Source organism: Lithobates pipiens, unplaced genomic scaffold (assembly GCF_037356315.1).
Source record: "Lithobates pipiens isolate NorthernLeopardFrog02 unplaced genomic scaffold, aLitPip1_a1.2 Scaffold_1, whole genome shotgun sequence".
Taxonomy (NCBI): domain Eukaryota; kingdom Metazoa; phylum Chordata; class Amphibia; order Anura; family Ranidae; genus Lithobates; species Lithobates pipiens.
Window position 1 is genome coordinate 117,055,476 of NW_027507685.1, and position 26,785 is coordinate 117,082,260.

Here is a 26,785-nt window from a genome sequence, read left to right on the forward strand (position 1 = left end):
CCCATTCCCCCCCCCCCAGCACTGCCACTCATCCCATTCCCCCCCCCCCCCCAGCACTGCCACTCATCCCATTCCCCCCCCCCCCCCAGCACTGCCACTCATCCCATTCCCCCCCCCCCCCAGCACTGCCACTCATCCCATTCCCCCCCCCCCCCCAGCACTGCCACTCATCCCATTCCCCCCCCCCAGCACTGCCACTCATCCCATTCCCCCCCCCAGCACTGCCACTCATCCCATTCCCCCCCCCAGCACTGCCACTCATCCCATCCCCCCCAGCACTGCCACTCATCCCATCCCCCCCAGCACTGCCACTCATCCCCACTCCCACCCCAGCCCTGCCACTCATCCCATCTCCCCCCCCCAGCCCTGCCACTCATCACACCCCCCCCCCCCGCCAGCACTGCCACTCATCCCAATCCCACCCCCCCCCCCCCCCCCAGCACTGCCACTCATCCTAACTCCCACCCCAGTACTGCCACTCTTCCCAGCCCTGCCACTCATCACACCCCCCTCCCCGCCAACACTGCCACTCATCCCACCCCCCGCCACTCATCCCATCCCCCCCACCAGCACTGACACTCATCCCACCCTGCCCCCCAGCACTGCCACTCATCCCATCTCCCCCCCAGCACTGCCACTCATCCCATTCCTCCCACCAAGGAGCAATAGAAGGAATAAAATTTGAGAATACATGCAGGGGAGAGGAAAAAAAGAGGGAGGAACAAAGAAAAGGGGAGAGGAAGAATAAGAGAGAGAACAAGAAAGTTGGCTAGAGAGTGGGGGATGGGGGAAAAAAACACAAGAAATTAGGATAGAGAGAGATAAAAGGGAAAGAAAGGAGAAGAGAAAGAAAGATCGCCCTTCCCCAGAGGGACATTGCTCCAAATCAGGGACAGTCCCTCGAAATCAGGGACAGCTTTGACAGGTATACCACAACACAACCATGATACTTTGCTTGCCTGGCCAAAGTGCCCACCGTGACAAAGCTCCCACCATGAAAAGTGCCTGCTATGTCGCTGTTTCTCAACTCCAGTCCTCAAGGCACCCCAGCAGGTCATGTTTTCAGTCTTGCCATTATTTTGGACAGGTGATTTGATCAGTTTCCCTGCTTTAGTAATTACCACAGCTGTTTTATCCAATGGAAATCCTGAAAACATGACCCGATGGGGCGCCTTGAGGACTGGAGTTGAGAAACATTGTGCTATGTCACAGCGTCCACGATGAAAAGTACCTAGTAGTACTAAGGTGTACGATTGGTCAGAGTTATAGCCTTTCCATGGTGTGCGATTGGTCATAGCTAGTCTTTCTATGGCAGTGGTTCTCAAACTGGGGATCAGGACCCCCTCAGGGGTCAAATTATAATTTGGCAGAGGTCACCAAATCCTGAGCTGTTCCTAAACCCGCACCTCTCTCCCAGACTTTTTGCGGCCGCCCAGCAGGGCTGTTCCTGGAGCCCACGGCCGACTACTCAGCCTCTTCACAGCCGTCCATTCAGTTCACAGCATGGCTGGAGGGCAGAGACTAGAGGTCAGCTGACTGGTGAGGAATGTGAAGTGGGAGGGGCTGGAGGAGACCTCATCTCCTGATTTCAGCATAGAGGTCCCTGCTATGAGACACCACAAAATTGGAGACACAGTGAGTAGCATACCTGAGATTAGGTGCCACTCATCCCATCCCCCCCCCCCCCAGCACTGCCACTCATCCCATTCCCCCCCCAGCACTGCCACTCATCCCATTCCCCCCCAGCACTGTCACTCATCCCATTCCCCCCCCCCCAGCACTGCCACTCATCCCATTCCCCCCCCCCCCCCAGCACTGCCACTCATCCCATTCCCCCCCCAGCACTGCCACTCATCCCATTCCCCCCCAGCACTGTCACTCATCCCATTCCCCCCCCCCCAGCACTGCCACTCATCCCATTCCCCCCCCAGCACTGCCACTCATCCCATTCCCCCCCCCAGCACTGCCACTCATCCCATCCCCCCCCAGCACTGCCACTCATCCCAATCCCACCCCCCCCCAGCACTGCCACTCATCCCATTCCCCCCCCAGCACTGCCACTCATCCCATTCCCCCCCCAGCACTTCCACTCATCCCAATCCCACCCCCCCAGCACTTCCACTCATCCCATTCCCCCCCCCCCAGCACTTCCACTCATCCCATTCCCCCCCCCCCCAGCACTGCCACTCATCCCATTCCCCCCCCAGCACTGCCACTCATCCCATTCCCCCCCCCCCGCACTGCCACTCATCCCATTCCCCCCCCCCCCCAGCACTGCCACTGATCCCATTCCCCCCCCCAGCACTGCCACTCATCCCATTCCCCCCCCCCCCAGCACTGCCACTCATCCCATTCCCCCCCCCAGCACTGCCACTCATCCCATTCCCCCCCCCCAGCACTGCCACTCATCCCATTCCCCCCCCCCCAGCACTGCCACTCATCCCATCCCCCCCCCCCCCCAGCACTGCCACTCATCCCATTCCCCCCCCCCCCCAGCACTGCCACTCATCCCATTCCCCCCCCCCCCCAGCACTGCCACTCATCCCATTCCCCCCCCCCCCCCAGCACTGCCACTCATCCCATTCCCCCCCCCCCAGCACTGCCACTCATCCCATTCCCCCCCCCCCAGCACTGCCACTCATCCCATCCCCCCCAGCACTGCCACTCAACCCCCCCGCCAGCACTGCCACTCATCCCAATCCCCCCCCCAGCACTGCCACTCATCTCATCCCCCCCAGCACTGCCACTCATCCCACCCCCCCCCCCCAGCACTGCCACTCATCCCCACACCCACCCCAGCCCTGCCACTCATCCCATCTCCCCCCCCCCCAGCCCTGCCACTCATCCCAATCCCCCCCCCAGCACTGCCACTCATCCTAACTCCCACCCCAGTACTGCCACTCTTCCCAGCCCTGCCACTCATCACACCCCCCTCCCCGCCAGCACTGCCACTCATCCCACCCCCCGCCACTCATCCCATCCCCCCCACCAGCACTGACACTCATCCCACCCTGCCCCCCAACACTGCCACTCATCCCATCTCCCCCCCAGCACTGCCACTCATCCCATTCCTCCCACCATGGAGCAATAGAAGGAATAAAATTTGAGAATACATGCAGGGGAGAGGAAAAAAAGAGGGAGGAACAAAGAAAAGGGGAGAGGAAGAATAAGAGAAAGAACAAGAAAGTTAGCTAGAGAGTGGGGGATGGGGGAAAAAAACACAAGAAATTAGGATAGAGAGAGATAAAAGGGAAAGAAAGGAGAAGAGAAAGAAAGATACCCCCAAAATATACCATAAGGGGTTGTAATATTGTACAAGGGGAATGGACTCGGGGAGGGATCAATGTCCAGGGTTAGGGGAGCAAATGACTTGTCTCGGGTGCCGACAACCCCCGCTATGGATATAATGTCACTGGTAGGGGTCCCCACAACCTGGGAAACTTATCAAGGGGTCACAGCACTAGAAAGATTGAGAACCATTGATCTATGGAGTGTGATTGGTCAGTTATAGTTTCCATCTATGGAGTGTGATTGGTCAGTTATAGTCTGTCTATACAATCCCTCAGGGACAGTTGGTAGCTACGCTCAAAGACACGGAGCACACAGCAGTGTCCACCATGCAGGGCACACACAGGATCCCTACAGCCCCATTCAGGCAGTCCCATTCTTATCAATTAGGATGCAGTGGCTGAACGGACATGGCTGCAGTGTTGGGGCATAGTGGGGTACACCATTGGTGTGGGTGCAGGTCCCGAGGTGCAGATGGTGGGCATTCAAGGCTGTGGTGGAATATAAATTCTCTCTCTCAGATTATATATATATATATATATATATATATATATATATATATATATATATATCTCTCTTCTCCGCCGGTGTTATCTGTGTAAACGTTGTGCAGAGTCGGTCACAGTCCACCATGGACAACACCTAACAATGGCGCCTCCAACTTCTCACTGGAGATTCACCCCATTCATCATTACACATCTTCCCCCGATGAAGGGGAGACACCCAATCCCAGGACGGGATTGTATTAGTCTAGTAAAACATCCATTCTCTCTATTATTAGGCTTGGCCCCTCGGGATTGAAGTCTGGTATTTTGCTGTACCGCCATTTACTTTTCACTATATAAAGACCCCTTTGGGTCATCACTTCTGTGTATGTGAACAGAAGTGCTAAAGCTGATAGTGCTGATGTAACCGAATATTCTGAACCCCACCAGGTAACAAAGGTGTCTTGATATGTGACATTGTATCCTCATCATCTCACAGGAACCTTCATCATCATCATCATCATTACAATGTAAGGACTGGCACAGAGGCTGCATATAATGGGGCACGCTGAGGCCGCACACGACGGGGCACGCTGAGGCCGCACATGACGTTTTTTTTCAGTATTCTTTAGAATTTCTCAGTTTGTTTGTGCCCCCCCCCCCAAAAAACATTTTGAGTGCCAGCCGCCACTGGTAAGGTCACAGCTCAGAATTACAGCAGAAGTTTCATTTATTATAGGTAGAAACCAGATTCTGTGAATTGTGGTAGAATCTCCTTCCATGTACTTCATGTTTATTTTTATTTCTTATCTCTTATTTGTATTGGACACTATTATAGCTTTATGTTTGCTGAGTATTGATAGATTATGTCCTATGATTGTATTATCACAGCTGTTTATTGTGGCAATTACAAGCCAGGTAAATAGATGGTGGACGTCATGCAGATGATGAACACAAAGACTTCTTGGTCGGATATGGAGGAAGAGGTTTACTTCAAATATCAAAAGGAAAACCCCAGCTAAAGCTCTCGTCATATCACATAATATAAATCTGTATTACCCCCCACAATGGTAAATCCCCAGAGACATCTAAATGTTGTCACCAACAGTCAGGTCATCTACGGGGCAGGTGTGATGATCCATCACCCCATTTAATGGTTGAATTGTAGGATTCATCAGACTCGATGGTTGAGTAGTGGCATTCAGTAGACTCAATGGTTGTGTTATGGGGTTCAGTAGACCCAACAGTTCAGTTGACTCAATGGTTGTGTTGTGGGGGTTTTGTAGAATCAGTGGTTGAGTTGTGGCGTTAGTAGACCTGACAATTGAGTTGTTGGGTTCAATAGACCAGATGATGGAGTTGTAGGGTTCAGTAGAAGGGATTGGAGGGTCTGGGTTATTGTGTATTGCTGCCTTTTTATTATTGTTTGTTGGTATTGGCATCTATAGCCCATCTAGCTCTGGCTAGACATGGTCCGTCCTCTTCGTTGACTGGCCAATATTTCAATATGTAAAATAACACACATTTGTGGACTGTCGCTTTAACATTTTTTCTTTCTGTATAAAAGCCATCAACAATATACATGCAGAACCTTACAACCCAACCGTTGGGTCTACTGAACCCTAAAATGTAACCAAAAAGTCTACTGAACCCCTACAATTCAACAATCGTGCCAATGAACGCCCCAACTCACCCATCATATCTTCTGAACCCCACAACTCAACCATGGGGTCTACTGGACCACAGAACATAATCATGGGGTCTAGTGAACCTCACAATGTAACCATCAGGTCTCCTGAGCCCCACAACTCAACCATCGGGGGAGGGGAGGGGGTTGATGGATCCCCACATAGCACTCAAACCTGCCCCGAAGATGACCTGATTGTTTGTTAGTGACCACATTTAGATGTCTCCGGGGATGGTACAATTACCATTGTAGAGGGAGAATAAGACAATCTCTGGACTATGGAGGACTGTCTATATGGGAGGACTGTCTATTCAGTTGTCATCTCTGCCGCTTTCATCATTGCAGAAATGTGAATATTGAGATGATGATTTCTTCTTGGATCACATTACAATCATGGAAGCTGCTCTATCATTGGAGGAGTCCATATAGACGGGTCATGTTGGGTCATCGGAGATCACAGATAACATTTTCCTGTCTCTAAACCAAACCCCAGACTTAGTGTCTAGATACACTATATTACCAAAAGTATTGGGACGCCTGCCTTTACACGCACATGACCTTTTAACGACCTCCTAGTCCCTAGGGTTCAATATTGAGTTGGCCCCTGGCAGCTATAACGGCTTCACCTCTTCTGGGAAGGCCGTCCACAAGGTTTAGTAGTCTGTCTATGGGAACGTTTGACCATTCTTCCAGAAGAGCATTTGTGAGGTCAGGCACTGATGTTGGATGAGAAGGCCTGGCTCACAGTCTGCACTCTATTTCATCCCAAAGGTGTTCTCGCAGTTCAGGACTCTGTGCAGGCCAGTCAAGTCGCACCCCCCCCCCAAAACTTTTTAGGGAACTCTGTCAAGTAATTGGCAGACCATTGTTCCTAATTTTTACTGACAGTCTACTGACTGGAATGGTATCAGCTGATTGGAGAAAAGCCAATGTAGCACCAATATTTAAAAAGGGCCCAAATAAATCCCTGGGAATTACAGACCAGTCAGCCTAACATTAATAGCATTTAAACTCTTGGGGGGAATTATAAGGGACTATATACAAGATTTTAGTAATGAGAACGGTATCATTAGCAGTAATCAGCATGGATTCATGAAGAATCGTTCTTACCAAACCAATCTACTAACCTTCTATGAGGATGTGAGTTGCCATCTGGATAAAGGGAGGCCCGCAGACGCGGTGTATCTGGATAAAGGGAGGCCCGCAGACGCGGTGTATCTGGATAAAGGGAGGCCCGCAGACGCGGTGTATCTGGATAAAGGGAGGCCCGCAGACGCGGTGTATCTGGATAAAGGGAGGCCCGCAGACGCGGTGTATCTGGATAAAGGGAGGCCCGCAGACGCGGTGTATCTGGATAAAGGGAGGCCCGCAGACGCGGTGTATCTGGATAAGGGGAGGCCCGCAGACGCGGTGTATCTGGATAAAGGGAGGCCCGCAGACGCGGTGTATCTGGATAAAGGGAGGCCCGCAGACGCGGTGTATCTGGATAAAGGGAGGCCCACAGACGCGGTGTATCTGGATAAAGGGAGGCCCGCAGACGCGGTGTATCTGGATAAAGGGAGGCCCGCAGACGCGGTGTATCTGGATAAAGGGAGGCCCGCAGACGCGGTGTATCTGGATAAAGGGAGGCCCGCAGACGCGGTGTATCTGGATAAAGGGAGGCCCGCAGACGCGGTGTATCTGGATAAAGGGAGGCCCGCAGGCGCGGTGTATCTGGATAAAGGGAGGCCCGCAGGCGCGGTGTATCTGGATAAAGGGAGGCCCGCAGGCGCGGTGTATCTGGATAAAGGGAGGCCCGCAGGCGCGGTGTATCTGGATAAAGGGAGGCCCGAAGACGCGGTGTATCTGAATAAAGGAAGGCCCGAAGGCGCGGTGTATCTGGATAAAGGAAGGCCCGAAGGCGCGGTGTATCTGGATAACGGAAGGCCCGAAGGCGCGGTGTATCTGGATTTTACAAAAGAATTTGACACAGTTCCCCATAAGCGTTTACTGTACGCCATGGGCCATAGGGTGAGTACATGGATTGAAAACTGGTTACAAGGGCGAGTTCAGAGGGTGGTGATAAATGGGGAGTACTCGGAATGGTCGGGGGGTGGGTAGTGGAGTCCCCCAGGGTTCTGTGCTGGGACCAATCCTATTTAATGTGTTCATAAATGATTTGGAGGATGGGGATGGGGGAAACAGTTCAATCTCTGTATTTGCGGACGATACTAAGCTAAGCAGGGCAATAACTTCTCCGCAGGATGTCGAAACCTTCCAAGAAGATCTGAACAAATGAATGGGGAGGAGGGGCAACTACATGGCAAATGAGGTTCAATGTCGAAAAATGTAACATAAGGCCTCATGCACACGAGATGCTGTTAAACGCGTGTTCAGAGGCAGTTGGACACTTTTTTCAACTGCCTCTGAACTCATTCAATGTTATCCTATGTGTCCATGTACACAGTCTATTTTTTTGCCGTTTTAATGCAGTTGCGTTTAACCTCATTTTTCCAGAAGCAAAAAAATGGGTTCAGACGCAAAAGTTTCCACATTTCAGACGCAAAACGCGGCAAAACTCTGCTACCGCGTTTTCGTTTATAAGAGTTTTTAAAGGTGACCTATTTTTTTTTTACATTAAAAATCTCAAAAATGATTGCAAATGATGAAAAACCATTAAAAAATATTTTAAACGATTGCAATGGCAAGTGACATGGAAGGTGGCAAATGACATGGAAAGTGGACAATCCACAACTTGTGGCAAGTGACATGTCAGGTGGCAAGTGACGTGGCAAGTGGACAATCCACAACTTGTGGCAAGTGGCGTGGCAGGTGAAGTGGCAAGTGATGTGGCAAGTGGACAATCCACAACTTGTGGCAGGTAACGTGGCAAGTGACGTGGCAAGTGGACAATCCACAACTTGTGGCAGGTGACGTGGCAAGTGGACAATCCACAACTTGTGGCAGGTGATGTGGCAAGTGGACAATCCACAACTTGTAGCAGGTGATGGGGCAGGTGACGTGGCAAGTGGACAATCCACAACTTGTGGCAGGTAACGTGGCAAGTGGACAATCCACAACTTGTGGCAGGTGACGTGGCAAGTGGACAATCCACAACTTGTGGCAGGCGACGTGGCAAGTGGACAATCTACAACTTGTGGCAGGTGACGTGGCAAGTGGACAATCTAGAACTTGTGGCAAGTGACGTGGCAAGTGGACAATCCACAACTTGTGGCAGGTGACGTGGCAAGTGGACAATCCACAAATTGTGGCAGGTGACGTGGCAGGTGACGTGGCAAGTGGACAATCCACAACTTGTGGCAGGTGACGTGGCAAGTGGACAATCCACAACTTGTGGCAGGTGATGTGGACAATCCACAACTTGTGGCAAGTGACGTGGCAGGTGGACAATCCACAACTTGGGGCAGGTGACGTGGCAAGTGACGTGGCAAGTGACGTGGCAAGTGATGTGGCAAGTCACGTGGCAAGTGGACAATCCACAACTTGTGGCAGGTGACGTGGCAAGTGGACAATCCACACCTTGTGGCAGGTGACGTGGCAAGTGAGCAATCCACAACTTGTGGCAGGTGACGTGGCAAGTGGACAATCCACAACTTGTGGCAGGTGATGTGGCAAGTGGACAATCCACAGCTTGTGGCAGGTGACTTGACAAGTGGCGTGGCAAGTGGACAGTCCACAACTTGTGGCAAGTGACATGGCAGGTGGCAAGTGACATGGCAAGTGGACAATCCACAACTTGGGGCAGGTGACGTGGCAAGTCACGTGGCAAGTGGACAATCCACAACTTGTGGCAGGTGCCGTGGCAAGTGACACACTAAATACAAGTACACTGCTGCTGCTACTCACTCTGGTCTCACAAAATTGCTGAAATAGTTAATAATACTGTTTTTTGAGCTGGGGAGGGTCTATGATGTTAGCTTAACTAAATGCTTCTAGACGCAAGCGCGGTAAAACGCTGCTAAATCGCGGTATAAATCGCGGCAAAACGGGCATTTCTAAACGCCGGTTTCAGCTTTTAAAAACGTGTCCAGCAGAGTTTGCATCTGCGTCTCGTGTGCATGAAACCTAATGCATTTGGGTGGTAAAAATCTGAATGCAATCCATAGACTGGGGGGAGAATTTCTGGGGGGGGGGGGGATCTAGGATGGAAAAGGACCTGGGGGTCCTAGTAGATGATAGGCTCAACAATGGCATGCAATGCCAAGCTGCTGCTAACAAAGCAAACAGACTATTAAAAAGGGATCAACTCCAGAGATAAAACAATAGTTCTCCCCTCTACAAGACTCTGGTCCAGACGCACCTAGAGTATGCTGTCCAGTTCTGGGCACCAGTCCTCAAGAAGGATGTACTGGAAATGGAGCGACTACAAAGAAGGGCAACAAAGCTAATAAAGGGTCTGGAGGATATTAGTTATGAGGAAATGTTGTGAGCTCTGAACTTATTCTCTCCGGAGAAGAGACGCTTGAGAGGGGATATGATTTCATTATATAAATACCAGACTGGTGATGACCTCACAATATACAAATACCGGACTGGTTTGTGTGAGCTTCATTTCCTGAGGAATCATCTCTCCAATGTGTGATTGTGTCTCTCCATGCAGACCCCTGGTGGCTGGAACTACACCCTCCATACAGACCCCTGGTGGCCAGTACTGCACCCCCCATGCAGACCCCTGGTGGCCGGCACTGCACCCCCCCATGCAGACCCCTGGTGGCCCGGCACTGCACCCCCTCATGCAGACCCCTGGTGGCCCGGCACTGCACCCCCCCCCCCATGCAGACCCCTGGTGGCCCGGCACTGCACCCCCCCCCCCATGCAGACCCCTGGTGGCCCGGCACTGCACCCCCCCCATGCAGACCCCTGGTGGCCCGGCACTGCACCCCCCCCCATGCAGACCCCTGGTGGCCCGGCACTGCACCCCCCCCATGCAGACCCCTGGTGGCCCGGCACTGCACCCCCCCCATGCAGACCCCTGGTGGCCCGGCACTGCACCCCCCCCATGCAGACCCCTGGTGGCCCGGCACTGCACCCCCCCCATGCAGACCCCTGGTGGCCCGGCACTGCACCCCCCCCCATGCAGACCCCTGGTGGCCCGGCACTGCACCCCCCCATGCAGACCCCTGGTGGCCCGGCACTGCACCCCCCCATGCAGACCCCTGGTGGCCGGCACTGCACCCCCCCATGCAGACCCCTGGTGTTTGGCACTGCACCCTACATGCCGACCCCTGGTGGCCTGGCACTGCACCCTCCATGCAGACCCCTGGTGGCCGGCACTACGCCCTCCATGCAAACAAGATATTTGGGGAAACACCCTAAAAGATGGTGCAGCCATAAAACAGAAGAAAATATCAGACATAGAAGAATGACATTCACCTCCTGGAAGGATATTTAAATCTCCTCTACATTTTCAAAAAATCTGGTGCTTTAGTCACATTCTATCACTATCCGGTGCTGAGCCCACTTACTGCCTCATAGTGGCCCATTATTAGGGGTCCTCCACTATCCATGGCATGGGGGCTCCTTCTTCTCTGCACCGACAACTAATGGACTCCGCCTAGAACACAGGAGACACTAATGAGAGGCAATGATGGGGGAGGGGGAGTCCTTCATGTCTCCCATATAGAGGAGAGTATGTCTCCCGCAGTGCAGAGAAGAAGGAGCCCCCATTCCATGGACAGTGGTTGACCTCCTAATAATGGGACACTATGAGGCAGTAAGTGGGCTCAGCACCAGATAGTGATATAATATTTTGGATTATGCCCCCCCCCCCTGCAGACCCCCGGTGGCCGGCACTACGCCCCCCGATGCGGACCCCTGGTGGCCAGCACTGTGCCCCCCCGATGCGGACCCCTGGTGGCCGGCACTGCGCCCCCCCTCCATGCGCCCCCCCTCCATGCGGACCGCCGGTGTCCGGCACTGCGCCCCCCCCTCCATGCGGACCGCCGGTGGCCGGCACTGCGCCCCCCCCCCTCCATGCGGACCGCCGGTGGCCGGCACTGCGCCCCCCCCTCCATGCGGACCGCCGGTGGCCGGCACTGCGCCCCCCCCCTCCATGCGGACCGCCGGTGGCCGGCACTGCGCCCCCCCCCTCCATGCGGACCGCCGGTGGCCGGCACTGCCCCCCCCCCCTCCATGCGGACCGCCGGTGGCCGGCACTGCGCCCCCCCCCCTCCATGCGGACCGCCGGTGGCCGGCACTGCGCCCCCCCCCTCCATGCGGACCGCCGGTGGCCGGCACTGCGCCCCCCCTCCATGCGGACCGCCGGTGGCCGGCACTGCGCCCCCCCCCCCTCCATGCGGACCGCCGGTGGCCGGCACTGCGCCCCCCCCTCCTTGCAACGGTGGGATCTCCTCTGGAAGGGTAGCATTTGACACACAAGGGACGGACGAGGTGGAGATCAGATATCTGAGGATTTTCTGATTCCCGACATGAAATCGTTTTATTGGCACAATTTAATCTCCCAGAATAGTGACAGCGGAATTCACAACGCCGGATTTCCCCTCCCCCCAGCAGAAAATCAATGAAAGAAATACAAAGAATTTCCTCCTCAGATTCCTCACAGATCTGACTGCCCAGGAAATTGGTATTTTCAGGGTAATCAGTCTAAATACTCCAATATTATTAACCCCCCCCCCCCCCCCCGGAAGATTTACCCCCTCCATGACCAGGCCGTTTTCTGCAATACGGCATGGCGTTCCTTTACCTGACAATGGTGCGGTCATGTGACTCTACGCAATAAAATTGGTGTCTTTTCCCCACAAATAGAGATTTAATTCGGTGGGATTTGATCGTCTCCACGCTTTTTATTTTATGCGCTATAAACAAAAAAACTAAAATTTTGAAATAAAAAAAATTGAATTTTATTTTATTTTTTTACTTTCTGCTATAAAACATCCAGGAAAAAAAATCTAATTTCCTCATCAATTTATTCCAATATCTATTCTTGCACATTGTTGGTAAACAAAATCCCAATAAGTAGATAATGATTGGTTTACGTAAATGTTATCTACAAACTATGGGAGATTTTTATGAAATTTATATTTATTTATTTTACTAGTAATAGTGGTGTCCTATCATATAAGGTCCCCCATCGGATAGTGTCCGCTGTGTACTGAGCATGCGCAGTACACAGCAACACAGATTCCGAAAATAGCCGAGGATCAACGGCGCCTGCGCCGTGAGTCCAGTAGGAATATAAAAGAGCCGAGTGCAGCGAGGCCGAGCCCGAAGCATGGTGAGCGGCCCTCTAATTTTCACAACCCTATGTCCGCTTGGATGGTGGGGCTACCACCTCCACTCACGGCGCAGGCGCCTTTCAGCTTCAGAGATTTTCCGAAGCTTCTTCTGCCCACGGGGTGGACACTATATGATGGCAGGACACTATCTGCCAGAACAGCGGCAATCAGCAACTTATATTGGGACTGTGGGGGGAGGGATTCCCACCACCAAATGATTTGGACCAGTGCACAAAGCAAGGTCCATAAAGACATGGATGAGTGAGTTTGGGGTGGAGGAACTTGACTGGCCTGCACAGAGTCCTGACCTCAACCCCCATAGAACACCTTTTGGAATTAATTCGAGTGGAGACTGCGAGCCAGGCCTTCTCGTCCAACATCAGTGCACAAAATAAGGTCCAGAAGTGATGATGACAATCTTCTCTCCAATCAATGGGCCCATGATAGCAGTAATGTGACCCTCGCTCTAGTCTATGGGGGAGGGGTGGTAACAGGTGGAGGAGATTGAGGGGTTAAATCATCTTGTGAAAAATCCCAGGACTCCCCAGGGAGGAAATCCAATCATTTCCCTTTGGATGATCGATCCGCCCACACACAATATAATCTTCTGTATTTCTATTTTAAGTGAAACATTAACAGTTCAGATTTATGAAATCTACAAAGTTTATAAATATAAAGATGTTTTTATCTGTATTGGGCTGTAAAATGTAAAGGTCAAAGTTTTCGTGGCATAAAAAGATTTGATTGTTAGAAAACGAGGGATCGGGGGCTATAAATGGGGGAGGTCTGGCATGGCTACAAGACGAGTCAATGTAAGAAGACGTTTTATTCAATACAATAAAAAACATGAGACAGCAAAATATTATTGTTATTACAATGAGTCGATCATTTCATCACCTCGATCTCTTCTCTGCCAAAAATTCCCAACAAATATTCAGCTTTTATTTCCTGGGTGTCAGAGGACCGCCCACTTCCTGAGGAGGACCGCCCACTTCCTGAGGAGGACCGCCCACTTCCTGAGGAGGACCACCCACTTCCTGAGGAGGACCGCCCACTTCCTGAGGATGATGTCAGGACTGCCAAATAAATATTCTCTCTTCTGACCCAGACAGCCAACAATCATCTGAGAGATCGTCCCAGATATCGATCGCACCATGTTCTCCACCGCCATACAGGTGATTTCTATTATTCCGGGGAGTTCAGTCTGCAGGAGATTGGATTCAAATCTTATTATTATTATTTGTAGTATTCTATATTATTATTATTATTATCACAATTTGTAGTATTATTACTAATAGCGGTAGTATTCTTTTTTTATTTTATTATGATTCTTATTATTTGTAGTTGTATTAGTGGTGGTGGTCATTTTGTTGTGATCATTTGTTATGATTCTTCTCATTATTATTAAACTGACAGGTTGCGCTCCATTCAGTGCAATGAAAAGGTTCTAATTGGGGTGACTCAAGTCGCTTTGTCTTAGAAAAGAGCTTTCTGAACCATCTGGGGGCGACTTCAGAGCGACTTGTATTGACTTCTATTACAGAAGTCGATTGCGGGCCACACTGAAGTTGCTTTGTACAGGGCGTCTTCAGAGTCGGGTGACTATGAAGCCGAGACTTGTCATTATTTGTAGTATTGTTATTATTTGTTATATTGTTGTTAGTAGCAGTAGTATTATTGTTTTTAATATGTAGTATGGTTGTTATTTTCATTTTTGTTAATATTCTTATTATCTTACATAGTTACACAGTTAGGTTGAAAAAAGTCCATCCTGTCTAACCAACATCTTCTATTAATTTTTAAAATGCAAACCCATCTATTCAATTTATCTGTGTCACAAAAGTCATTTATAAATGGTAATTTTTGAGAGAAAGAAATTGCAGGAAAAAAAAATGTGAGAAGAAAATATGAATAGATGAAATGAAGTTGCATGTTTTTTGTTTTGTACATACAACTTCAGTAATAGCCAATTCCAACCAAAACTCTGACCTAAAAATCCTTAAGAAAAAAAAAAAAAAAAAAACCCACTGACTTATTTTAGGCTGGTGATTGGACTTTAATAAGGTGATAAAGAAATGTCCTCACCTCCAGCAGTGCCAAAATAATAAAAATAAAAAATGCAAGGTTTGTGGGGAAAATAGAATCGGTACGATATTAACTTTTATTCATTTATTAAGTAAAGATGAGTGAACAGTGATTTCACATTGATGAAACTTCACCAAAAATGTTGTGAATTTATATAAAATAAGACTGGAATGAGCTTTAATGTTTCTGAGTAAAAAAAAAAAAAAAAAAAAAAAAAGGAACTTGAAATATTTGAAACGACTTTTTTTTTTTTTTTTGTACTTTGTTTGATAGATTTTATTAACTGTAACTTACAAAAAAACTGAGAGGAAAAAAAATGACAACTGATTGTGTATCGTCATGTTAATATTCTTTATTCTAGAGGCGATTCAGTTCGCATTGTGCGCTATACAAGTATTTCATTCATTCATTCATTCATTCATTTATTTTTCTATTAGTTAAAAAAAATCAAATAACAAAATCTACCAAAATATAAGCATTAAAAAAGCACAAAGGAAAAATAATATTTCTAACTTTTTTTTTTATTTTTTATTTTTTTTTTACTTATTTCTTGATGGTGATTATGTTGCAGTGCTGAATGGCAAAATTTAAAGGGCAATTTTTACCAAATTTTTTGTCAAGTGTGAAATCTGTAATTTCACCTGAAAATCTCTGAAATGCATTGCTGATCCTCACAACTCAGAAACTTATTTGACAGTCTGCGTTTTTCCCCTTTTTTCTCCTTTTTATTTACATGAAGGAAAGGGGGGGGGGGAAAAAATAAAAAAAATCTGTCTCCTGGCCAAAGAAAAGTTGTAATATTGTCTTGAAAAGTATAAGAATAGCTTTAGAAATACAAACTCATTATTGATTACCGATAAATGTGATCAAATGAGCGCAAGCGGCAGGACGGTAAGTGGGTGGTGAGGTCAGAGCGCCCTCTAGTGGAAATATTGAGCACTACACCCAGCTCAATGACCCAAATCCCAACCATTGCTGTGGATCCGATCATTTCCATCAGTGAAGAGGCAGAATTGATCGTATTCACCCCAGTGCAGATAAGGCAGAATGTATTACTACTTGGAACCCTAATTCTTTATAAATATAGAACAATACGGGAAGGCCTCTTCACAGTAAGAGCTGTGAAAATGTGGAATAGACTCCCTGCAGAGGTGGATCTCGGCCGGCTCAGTAGATTGGATTCTTTCCTAAATGTACAGAATATAAATGGATAGTAACATTTATAGGGAAAGGTGATCCCGGGAAAATCCGATTACCTCTCGGGGTATCAGGAAGGAATTTTTCCCCTGCTGGAGGAAATTGGATGATACTTTGCTGGGTTTTCACCTTCCTCTGGATCACCTGTGTGTGATGGATTGCGGACTTTTATTGGTTGAACTGGATGGACTTTTGTGTCTTCCCTTGGGTGACTAATATAAAGTTGGCCATACAGGTTACAATCTGATTGTACAATCCTCTGTAGACCAACCAAGAGCTGGGAGGGTTCATGTAAAGCAGTGATGGCGGACCTTGGCACCTCAGAGGTTCTGGAACTACATTTCCCATGATGCTCATGGTAGTTGAAACATTCGGGGTGCTGAAGTCTGCCATCACTGCCCTAAACCATTCATTTTGTTTTTATCTACAGGGATTGTTTGTAAATATGGAAAAGTTGTGTCCACTTTAATCACCCAATCAGGTGTGAGGAAAATTGATCACTCTTTTTCTTGCACACGATTGGTTGATAGATGTGAACACACCTTCATCTCGCTCGGTAAACATTCATCTGCACAGTGATCTTTCGCCCCCCCACATGTATCCAATCAGAAAAGGTCTTGTAGTCCATGGTATTTGGTGGATGTAGAGAAGATTCTACAATCAGATTGTGACGTTCGGGGGGGAGGGGCGGCTCTGGACGGCGGCAGAACGCCAGATGAACTTCCAAACATTAAAATGAAAATCTCTTCACTGCAGAACTGAAATCATTTCCCAGACGGTGAAAAGTCGCTGAAATCTGAATGTACTTTTCTGTTTTATTCCTCCAGAACACAAAGAAGATCCACCGTCTGTCCAGACACATCCACCAATCAGCCATGAAAGGTAAGGATGGAAAAGAATATTCCAAGTCCGGACAACATGGGACCGCCCACGACAACCAATCACACTTCATATCACAAGAGACAAGCTCTGATTGGTCACTTCCCCATTGGGAAGGTTGGTCTGTTCCCATTTCCTTGCTCCGGATTTTCCCATGTGATATGAAGGGACAGAGATCAGAGGAAGAGTTGTCACTAATAATAATCTTCTGTCGGTTTTAGTGGTTGTCAGAAGCCAGGATGAGGAGACAGTCACCAACAGCTTTGCATCGTTTATCCACGGGATACGCCCCGGGCACCTCCCCGATATAGTGCGCCACAGAAGTAAGCGCATGATGCTGGACAGCATTGGAGTTGGATTAATCGGAAGTACAACACATGTCTTCAATATCATCCTGAAATATTGTCAGGTAGGTCCCCATGTACAATATCATTGCCCACCCCACCCATGACCTAAATACAATAGAGTATTGATACACACTGTGTATGATCTGTCATACATTGTATACACACAATGTATCAATGTTTTGTAGGCCATTGTGTATATGTCTTCCATTTACTGTATGATATGTTATCTCCGAGCCCCGATGAAGGGATTTGTGAAACGTGTTAGTTATATTTTCTGATGTTTTGCTGTAAATAACATTCCCAGGACTAAATCTTGAGTTATGGGGATCCAACCTTCAATATAGACCTTCACATTGCTCTGGGGATCTCATCCTTCTATATAGACCTTCACATTGCTCTGGGGATCCAACCTTCTATATAGACCTTCACATTGCTCTGAGGTTCTCATCCTTCTATATAGACCTCCCCCACTGTTCTGGGGATCTCATCCTTCTAGATAGACCTTCACATTGCTCTGGTGATCTCATCCTTCTTTTTTTTTTTTTTTTTTTTAATTTTCACATTGCTCTGAGATTCTCCACCCTCCAAGGGTTGGAATTGATCATCATATTCAGGAACATCCAGAACCACACCATCAAATTTATTACCCAATTTCAAAGTGGAATCCAAAGTTAAAGAAATGTCCCCATTTTCCAATGATTTTCAATTTTATTTCTGGTCTTTTTGAGATTTTGCAGTTTTTCATTATCCCTGTGTTCAGTGTCCTACCTGGAGGAGAAGGTCACAGGAAATATTCAGCCTTCATTTTGATTCTTTTTCAGGATCTGCATTTTTGCACGTACGGAAATACTTCTCATTGCTCAGTTTATGGACAGAAAGGTTTGAAGGTCTCCCCCACCCTGGCCGCGTATGCTAATGGTGTGGCTGTAAGTATAGTCGACCGCCAGTAATAAACCCCAGAGACCAGAAGAGGGTGGAAAGTGTCTAATAATAATGTCTTGTTGGTTCAGGTTCACTCCATGGACTTTGATGACACATGGCACCCCGCCACCCACCCATCCGGTGCCGTCCTTCCAGCTCTATTGGCACTGACACAGATGGTTTCCCAAGAAAGGCGAGTCACTGGAGAGGAGCTTCTGATGGCTTTCAATGTTGGAATTGAGATTCAAGGAAGATTGATGGGCTTTTCCAAAGAAGCAAATAACATTCCTAAAAAGTGAGTTGTTACAAAAGTCATTATTTTTATAATTGTATTCATCGCTGTTCTGTTCCAATATAATATATGGATACATCTACACCCAGGCATTGTCTTATCCTACTTATTTTCAGACAAGATTAGGGGGTCTTTTTTATGCCACAGTTACATTATATAGCAGAAATGACCATCACACCTACTGTATATGAACTTGTTAGACAACCCACAATCCTCCACTAGTCTAGGAAGACTTTCCACAAGATATTGGAAGGTGCTGTGGGCATTTGTGCCCATTTGTGAGGTCAGGTACTAATGTTGGAGGAGAAGACCTGGCTCACCATCGACATTCCAATTCGTCCCAAAGGTGATCAGTAGGGATGTGGTCAGGGCTCTGTGATGAACACTTGAGTTCATCCTTCCATCAAACCTCTATGGGCTTGTTGGTCATCCCATTCCAAAACCATGGCCATTGATATAGAGTTGCCCTGCTTTGTGGTTATAACATCCCCCAATCTTTTGGGAAGATATTCTACAAAAGTTTGGAGGGTGTCTGAAGGATTTTTTGCACATTTGTGAGGTCAAGCACAATATTCCCAAAGCACATTCCTGTGAATGTAAATGGGTGCTGCAGCAACCACCGGATGGAAACCAAAGACAGTCAAGGTAAGAAGTATGTCACCAGCACTACATTCCAGAGATCCTTGCTATGCCAGTGACATAATTCTTGCATTTGTGAGGTCCGGTACTGATGGACTAGTAGACCTGGTTCACAATCCAATTCATCCTGAAGGTGTTCAGTAGGGATGAGGTCGGGGCTCTGTACAGGACACACCAAACTGGTCACACCATGTCTTTATGGAATTGTTTCCATTTTGTGGATATAACATCCTCCTCCATTTTTCTGGGAAGACTTTCCACAAGGTTTTGGAAGATTTCAGTGTAATTTGTGCCTATTTGTGAGGTCAGGTACTGATATTGGATGAGAACATCTGGCACACAATCGGTGTTCCAGTTCATCCCGAAGGTGTTCAGTAGGGATGAGGTCAGGGCTCTGTGCAGGACACTTGAGTTCCTCCACACAACTGGTCACACCATGTCTTTATGGAGCTGGGTTTGTACACGGGGGGACAGTCATGCTGGAACAGAAAAAGGGTGTTTTAGTAGGGTAGAGGTCCAAAGGTGTTCAGTAGGGTTAAGATCAGGGCTCTGTGCAGGACACTCATGTTCTTCCATGACCTCAAACCTACTGAACACCTTTGGCATGAGATATTAACCCAAAAGTATTCAGTAGGGTTGAGGGCATGTACTGATATTGGATGAGAAAACTCAATCCCAAAGGTCTTCCAAAAGTCATGAGGTCAAGGCTCCGTGCAGGACACTGGAGTTCCTCCACACCAACCTGGTCACACAATGTCTTTATAGAGCTGGCTTTGTAAACGGGGAGGGGGGGGGGGAGGGGCACAGTCATGGTGTGAAATAGAATAGAAGATCCTTCCGTAGACTGTTATTTTATACACCCCAAGGAAGAAATGAAACCTCAGCCCTTCTCTACTCAATTCTATTGCTTTTTTATCTTGTATTATTTAATACATAGTAATTGGAAATGTTTTCTTATTACAGATTTCATCCACCTTCAGTAGTTGGAACCATGGGAAGTGCTGCCGCCTCTGCCAAGCTTCTTTTATTAGATAAGGAACAATGCATGCACGCCCTGGCAATCGCTGCCTCTCTTGCTGGTGCCCCAATGGCTAATGCCGCTACTCTAGCCAAGCCTTTACACATTGGCAATGCTACGAGGTTAGGCCTGGAAGCTGCTATTCTGGCTTCTAAAGGAATGGAGGCCAACTCCCTCATACTGGATGATGTCCCAGGTTGCTCTGGTTTTAGTGCATTTTATGGTGACTACCAACCTAAGTCACTGGCATTCCCTGGTAAAAACTATGAGTTCCTTCTAGCAAAGCAAGACATTGCCTTTAAGTCTTTCCCGGCACATCTGGGGATGCACTGGGTAGCCGATGCTGCGGTCTCAGTCAGAAATAGATATATAGAGCACTATGGTTCTTTTGACCCATCTGCTATCCAATCTATAGTTCTCAGAGTCCCGATCTCCAAATACATCAATAGGCCTTATCCAGAGTCTGAGCACCAGGCCCGTCACTCCTTCCAGTTCAATGCTTGCACGGCTCTCCTGGATGGTGAAGTTACCATCGCTTCCTTCAATGATGATCACATGTTTCGAAAAGACCTTCAGCATCTTCTGAGCAAGATGGTGGTGGAGCATCCTCAGGACAACGAGGCCAACTTCGATAAGATGTACGGTGAAGTGTGTTTGCTGCTGAAGAACGGGGATGTGATGGTCGGTAAATGTGACACTTTCTACGGCCACTGGAGAAAGCCCCTGAGCAGAGAGTCCCTGCTGAAGAAATTTGTGACCAATGCCAGAATCGTCCTCCAGGATGACAAGATCCAAGGTGTCATCCAGATGGTGGACGACCTGGAGAGCGTAACAGACAGTTCACAGCTACCTCTGCTGCTTCAATAATTCTGTGTGGTCAACATGAAAATCGGGAAAAGGACAACTCATTAAACATTCAACTGTTTGTTTTATATGGAGTGGGGAATGGTTGACCCTTCGTCAGGTTTTCATTCATCCATCAGCATCTCATTCGGGGATTACTTTTCCTGTAGGCACAACAGAAAGTGAGATAAAATCCTTCCACAATGAGGGGACTTCTCTCCTAGACAGTTGACACCAGAACAATTGTCCTCATTGGAAGATTTCCACTCTCTTCCTCTTCTGGTGACAAATCTAAACTTTGGATTTCCCATCATTTCCAGTCCCAGTGACAATGGTCACCAGGACAAGTGGAGAGGCAGAATCTCCATAGTGGGGACCCTGACAGCAATAAAAACCTGACAGAGGATTAACCCTTCTGCACTCCACCCAAAACTTCCATAAAATTGGTTATACAATTTAGGAGCAAAAACATCCAAAGCTTCATTATGGTTTAAAAAAACTTGAACGGTTCTTCTGTTGGCAACTGAAAATTCTAAAGCTGGACTTTGGGATGACATTTCATTATTCGATGTAAAAGTCACATTGACAAATTCACTTTTCTAGATAATTGATAATAAACAATTTTAATATATTTTTTTACATGCCAAGAATGGGCACCAGAATGTTAAGAGTGGTGTAGGGCCAAATGTTTATAGGGAAGCACAGCCCATTTGTCTTCTATATATATATTATATATTGTGTATTTATATTTAAATATATTTTTATAGATTCCTGTCAGCCATTAAATCTTTACTCTTAATGTAAATTTAACAGAAGGGTGAGTGACCCCCCCCCCCCCCAAACTCTGACCTCTGATAGTTGTATAGAACGCAATGTACAACTACTTCAATGTGAATGTAATAATTATATGTTTGTGGAATCAAAGCAAATCGTATTTGTGTCTTTTTTATTACCTGGAAAGTACAGACAGTCTTGGTTGATGGTGGGCGAGGTTTCGGGCGTGGTGGGTGAGGATTGGGGTCATGGTTCACTGACACCAACGATGGAGCATTATTTCTCCCCCTAATACTAAAGATGGGGCATTGTTTGCTCCCACTGGGACAGTCCAGCCCCCCTAAAATAAACTGGTCCTTTGATTAGAAGGTTTGGAGTCCCCGGCCCTTGACTGTTCATTGAGGCAGAAGAGTGAGTGTTGCTGTGTGCCTGGCTGCTATTGCACTACATAGTTACATAGTAGGTGAGGTTGAAAAAAATACTCAATCCATCAAGTCCAACCTATGTATGTGATTATATGTCAGTATTACATTGTATATCTATGTATGATGAGGTCATTCAGGTGATTAATAGTTTCTACGATCAATGCCCCCCGCGGAGACCACTGCCTGTGGAAGGGAATTCTAATCTGGGAAAGGAAACGGGAACAAATGGGGGTTTATTTTATTTTTTTTGGGGTGAGCACTACAGTAACATGCAGGCTGAGAGGGCAAGAATAACAGCTTCCATCAGTGCCTTCCCACAAAGGTGTGGCATATTTTTTTTTTTTTATGTCCTTTTTAACCTCCCTGGCGGTATGATTCAGTCTGGATTTAGGTGCTGAAAGCGGTACAATTATTTTGCATGGAAATTTGGCATTTTATATTGTAGTCCTGTAATTCTTAGGAATAACTCTCTTAAATATGTTCAGAGTCTAGCAGACATCCCGGGTATGATAAAGTTTATAATATAATAAAGAATAATAAAAAAATATTCAATAATGTATATTGACGTTCGCCCGGGACCCGCCGTGGACGCTGAGCATCTATACGATCTGAGACGCTCAGGACTGCGGTGAGACAAATCCGATCGTACTGCTAGTGATATCTTTGGGAATGATCTTATTAACTGATGATTGTGTACGTATGTTTTATATGCGCATGAGAATTTTAAATCAATAAAGCGGTTTGCACTATGGAACATGTATTTTGTCGTTTTCCACATGTGAATCTGCTGCTGTGAGTGAAGCACCAAAAACCAAGAAAGGTGTTGCTGTTAGGATTTCAAGGAACCTGTGGTATCGCTGTTGGGAACCTCTTGAGTGTTGGTGTGATAAGAAGATTCTCCATAGAGGAACCAGTGAAATAATTATAATTAGTGGTGACGATGGGCCTGTTAACCCTCAGTGTTCTGGTGAGTTCATTACCATAAGGGGTGGCACCGGCTGTCAAGTTTCTACGCACTGGTGATTCTATCTTGGAGATGGACTTTCTTTTCTGTTCTTCCAGCGTGTGAATTTTTTTTAGCTAAAAATTCTTTCTTATATATTTGAGACTTTCACGAACATTTCTGTGGTTTCTGTTTAATCACGGAACTGCCACCCTCTTAAATATATTATTTTGTTTTCGATATTTAGCGCTGTCAATCTGGTATATATGGGATAAGAGGTTAATGGATGATATATACTATATAATGTTGTGATTTTATTACTTGTATTATAGCAGCTTGGAAGTATTACTATTTTGACTTACCTTTTTGGGCGCTGGGATCAGTGGGGAATATTCTGAACATTTTATGTTTTGTGTGTTTCCAGTGATATCAGTTTGTGGTATATAGTTCTGCAGAGAAGATGTATTGTTGGCCAGAGCCTGTGGTGCACAGTGTTTGTGTGATGATGTTGAATACTGAATGCACCCAATTTCTTTGTTTGAAGCTGATGTGGTAACAATTAAGTGTTTTGTGGGCCACTAGATGTTTTTCAATTTGTTCCCATCATGTCGTCTTCAGTATATAGCTCTACAGAGAAGGTGCATTGCTGGCTGGAGCCTGTGGTGTGCATTGTTGGTGGGCTTCTGTTGAATGTAGAAAGTTGTGGATTTCTAAGTTTGAATCTCTGATGTGGTACTAGTTTTGTGTTTCAAAGGCTCTCAGTCTAGATCTGCGATATAGATGCACTAGCAACAAGCATGAAAGAATGTCTTCTGGTTCTGTGGTGCAGCATGTAAGCTTCAGAAGTTTGAATCTGAGGTCTGTAGGTTCAGTTCCCATGGGTGAGCAAAGATGATTCCTCAAAGTAGTACCAAGACTTTTGGGTCTGTGTGAAGGGTGGAAGCAATTGTATAACTCTGATGAAATGGTCAGGCCTTGACTAAGTTGGACCACCATTAGATGGGCTTGAGTGAACCTGTGACGCTAGAGCTGGGGCAGGAGTACTGGGAAGGAGAAGGGCCAGTTGACGAAAAAAAAAAAAAAAGATTAAAAGATAAAATGCCATAAACCACAAAGTCTGTCCTTGGCATTTGCATGTTGACCTATGAGGGTTCCTTCATTGTACCAACTCGCCCATGCTTTCTTTGTTCATGCTCCTCTTTGTTGCATTGAAGCACAGCATTCACCGCTTGTGGTTTTCATTCATGCTTTCAAGGACACCCACTTGATGGTTACATGGCTGGAACTCATTTCATTGAGTCCTCATTCGCATGGTGCCAAGGTCACCCACATCATGATTAACCTCTCATTACACAGAGATGCCCCCAAGTATTACAGTTGTTGTTCCACCCCATAACAGCTGTAGACACCTGCTTGCTCTGGGAACCAAACTCATGCCCTTCAGATTCCACATTTTCCACCCTACATGCTGCGCCACAGACCTGGACACTGAAGCCTGACAGCAGTGTCTATACATACTAAATTCAAGCTGCAACATTTAGTAACTCGTAGCAACCAATATGAAGAGTATTGGTTTCAGCAGTTTGTACATTAACATGACCGTTTGGATTATGAGATCACCAACATATCCCCAAGACTATAGTCTCAGATGGTGGGTGGTGCCCCAAAGTAGAGTTTTAATCCACTGATCATATGGTATGTCATGATATTACTATTCAAACATTGAACTAAATTGCCGTCATCTAACAAAAGCTAGTCTCCCAGTCGACCTGCTAAAGGATATTCCCATCTGGTAAAACTGTATTTTCAAGAATTAGTTACCTTGAGCATTATAGTAATTGCTGCTGGCAAAGTACAATAACCCAGAGCAACCATAATGAAATAATGCCTAGTCTGATAGTTTATTGGTTATTATTGTCTCAGATGGTGAGTGGGGCTTAAAACTAGACCTTTAATATCATGAAATAACACATGACTAGGAAATGAATATTTGATTAAATTGCTTCCATCAGACCCTAGACTAGTCTGCCACTTGGCCTAGAGGAAATTTCAATTTGGTAAAACTGTACTTTCAACAGTTCATTGCCACTCAACTGCTGCCCACAAAGTGCAATAATCCATAGCAATTAACAAGAATTTTAAGCGGTTTCTGAAACTTTATTAACCATATCAGAAACGGTGACCACCTGAGGATTTAAACGTGCAACCATTAGCTCAGTGGCACGCATACAAGGGCATTTCCTCTGACTACGAGTGGTTCTCAGAACTAGAGCTTTAATATCATGGAATACCATATGACTAGTCCTTCATATTCAAACATTTTACTAAATTGTTTCCATCTGACCTCAACTAGTCTTCCACTTCACCTCCTCCTAAGTGCACTTTCAAGACTCTAGTGCCTTGAATCACAGGACACTATCTCAATGGGTGACCTACAAAGTGCAGTAACCCCCAGCAACCAAGTACCTGGTCTGAAAGCCAATTGGTTGCTATGAGTTTCTGCAACTTTAATAAAACTGAGCAGGTAAGCACCTCAGAATTTAAACTCCCAAGCATTGCATTTATCTAACCAGTGCCATACACACAACACCACCAGCAAAAGTAACAGGAAGACCTAAGCCAGTAGATGAATTATCATTACATATTATTATATTAGTGGCCTCATCTCGAAAAATTGTACTGAATTGCTATCCCCAGACTTCAACTAATCTCCTACTTGTTTTACTAAGGGATCTTCTCATCTGGTAAAAATGCAGTTTACCTGTAGTGATGGACGAACTTCCGAAGGGGAAGTTTCGCGAACCTATATGCATTCACCTATATGCATTTTTGTACACATTATTATTTTTATTCATCTCGTTTTCACTCATCACGTTTGTGGATTCATCTCATTTCTTTATCATCTTTATATTTATATTAACATAAGAGTTATTATATGTATCAGTATCTTTATCACTTATACGGTCTCTTATAATTTAGCGACCGTTCTTCCTAGTGCTGCACATATACCAGATATTCTACTTCTCCTTTAACACACTTCATGTTCTAGGGCAGTGGTCTCCAAACTGTGGCCCGGAGGTCAGATACAGCCCTTTGCTTGATTTTATCCGGCCCTTGGCGCACTATTACATCCTCAAATACCAACAATGGGGCATCATTCCCCCCCAATAATGGGACATAATTTCTCCCATTGGCATCAACAATGTGGCACAATTCCTGCCAATGACACCAACGATGGGGCACAATACCTCCCATTTACACCAATAATGGGGCGCAATTACTTTCAGTGACACAAACAATGGGACATTATTTTTACCACGGACATCGGGCCCTTTTCTACTTCCACTGGCCACAGTCTGGCCCCGATAAAGTCTGAAGGACAGTAAACTGGCCCTTTGTTTCAAAAGCCTGGAGAACCCTGCTATATAATCCAATCAGCTACTTTACAAACATGAACGCCGACCCCCTATATAGATTACCAGTAGCTGAAATCTATGGTAAGTCACTATAATATGTATAGCAACTCCTCTACCAAAGGCAAATAAGATTTCCTAATATTTAACTGCCATATGCATCATTGCAGGCTGGAGAGCCCTCAGGGGTTTCTAGTATATATAATATACAGAGCATCCAGAAAGTATTTACAGCGCTTCACTTTTTCCACATGTTGTTATGTTACAGTCTTGTTCCAAAATGGATTAAATAAAAAATTCCATGTACATAAGTA

The 26,785-nt window shown here is 46.6% G+C and overlaps 1 protein-coding gene across 3 annotated transcripts; it reads left to right on the plus strand.

Moving 5' to 3' along the window:
* The first annotated feature begins 1,572 nt into the window (after positions 1–1,572).
* Positions 1,573–21,910, plus strand: LOC143973820 (cis-aconitate decarboxylase-like). 3 transcript variants are annotated; one of them, XM_077474710.1, is made up of 7 exons: positions 1,573–1,635; positions 13,634–13,870; positions 16,805–16,859; positions 17,078–17,265; positions 18,025–18,129; positions 18,214–18,419; positions 20,019–21,910. In XM_077474710.1, exons 2-7 carry the CDS (start codon positions 13,850–13,852, stop codon positions 20,938–20,940), a joined length of 1,497 nt encoding a protein of 498 aa, XP_077330836.1. In that variant the 5' UTR covers positions 1,573–1,635; positions 13,634–13,849; the 3' UTR covers positions 20,941–21,910. The 3 variants fall into 3 exon arrangements, with proteins under 3 accessions (XP_077330836.1, XP_077330835.1, XP_077330831.1); XM_077474709.1 differs by lacking the exon at positions 1,573–1,635 and adding an exon at positions 10,618–11,173; XM_077474705.1 differs by lacking the exon at positions 1,573–1,635 and having other exon boundaries at positions 12,415–13,870.
* The last annotated feature ends 4,875 nt before the right edge of the window (positions 21,911–26,785 follow it).

Coding starts and splice junctions, on each gene's coding strand:
- LOC143973820 (XM_077474710.1), top strand. CDS start 13,850: ATGTTCTCCACCGCCATACAG. Junction 16,860..17,077: donor CCACCAATCAGCCATGAAAG/GTAAGGATGGAA, acceptor TGTCGGTTTTAG/TGGTTGTCAGAAGCCAGGAT. Junction 18,420..20,018: donor GCAAATAACATTCCTAAAAA/GTGAGTTGTTAC, acceptor TTCTTATTACAG/ATTTCATCCACCTTCAGTAG.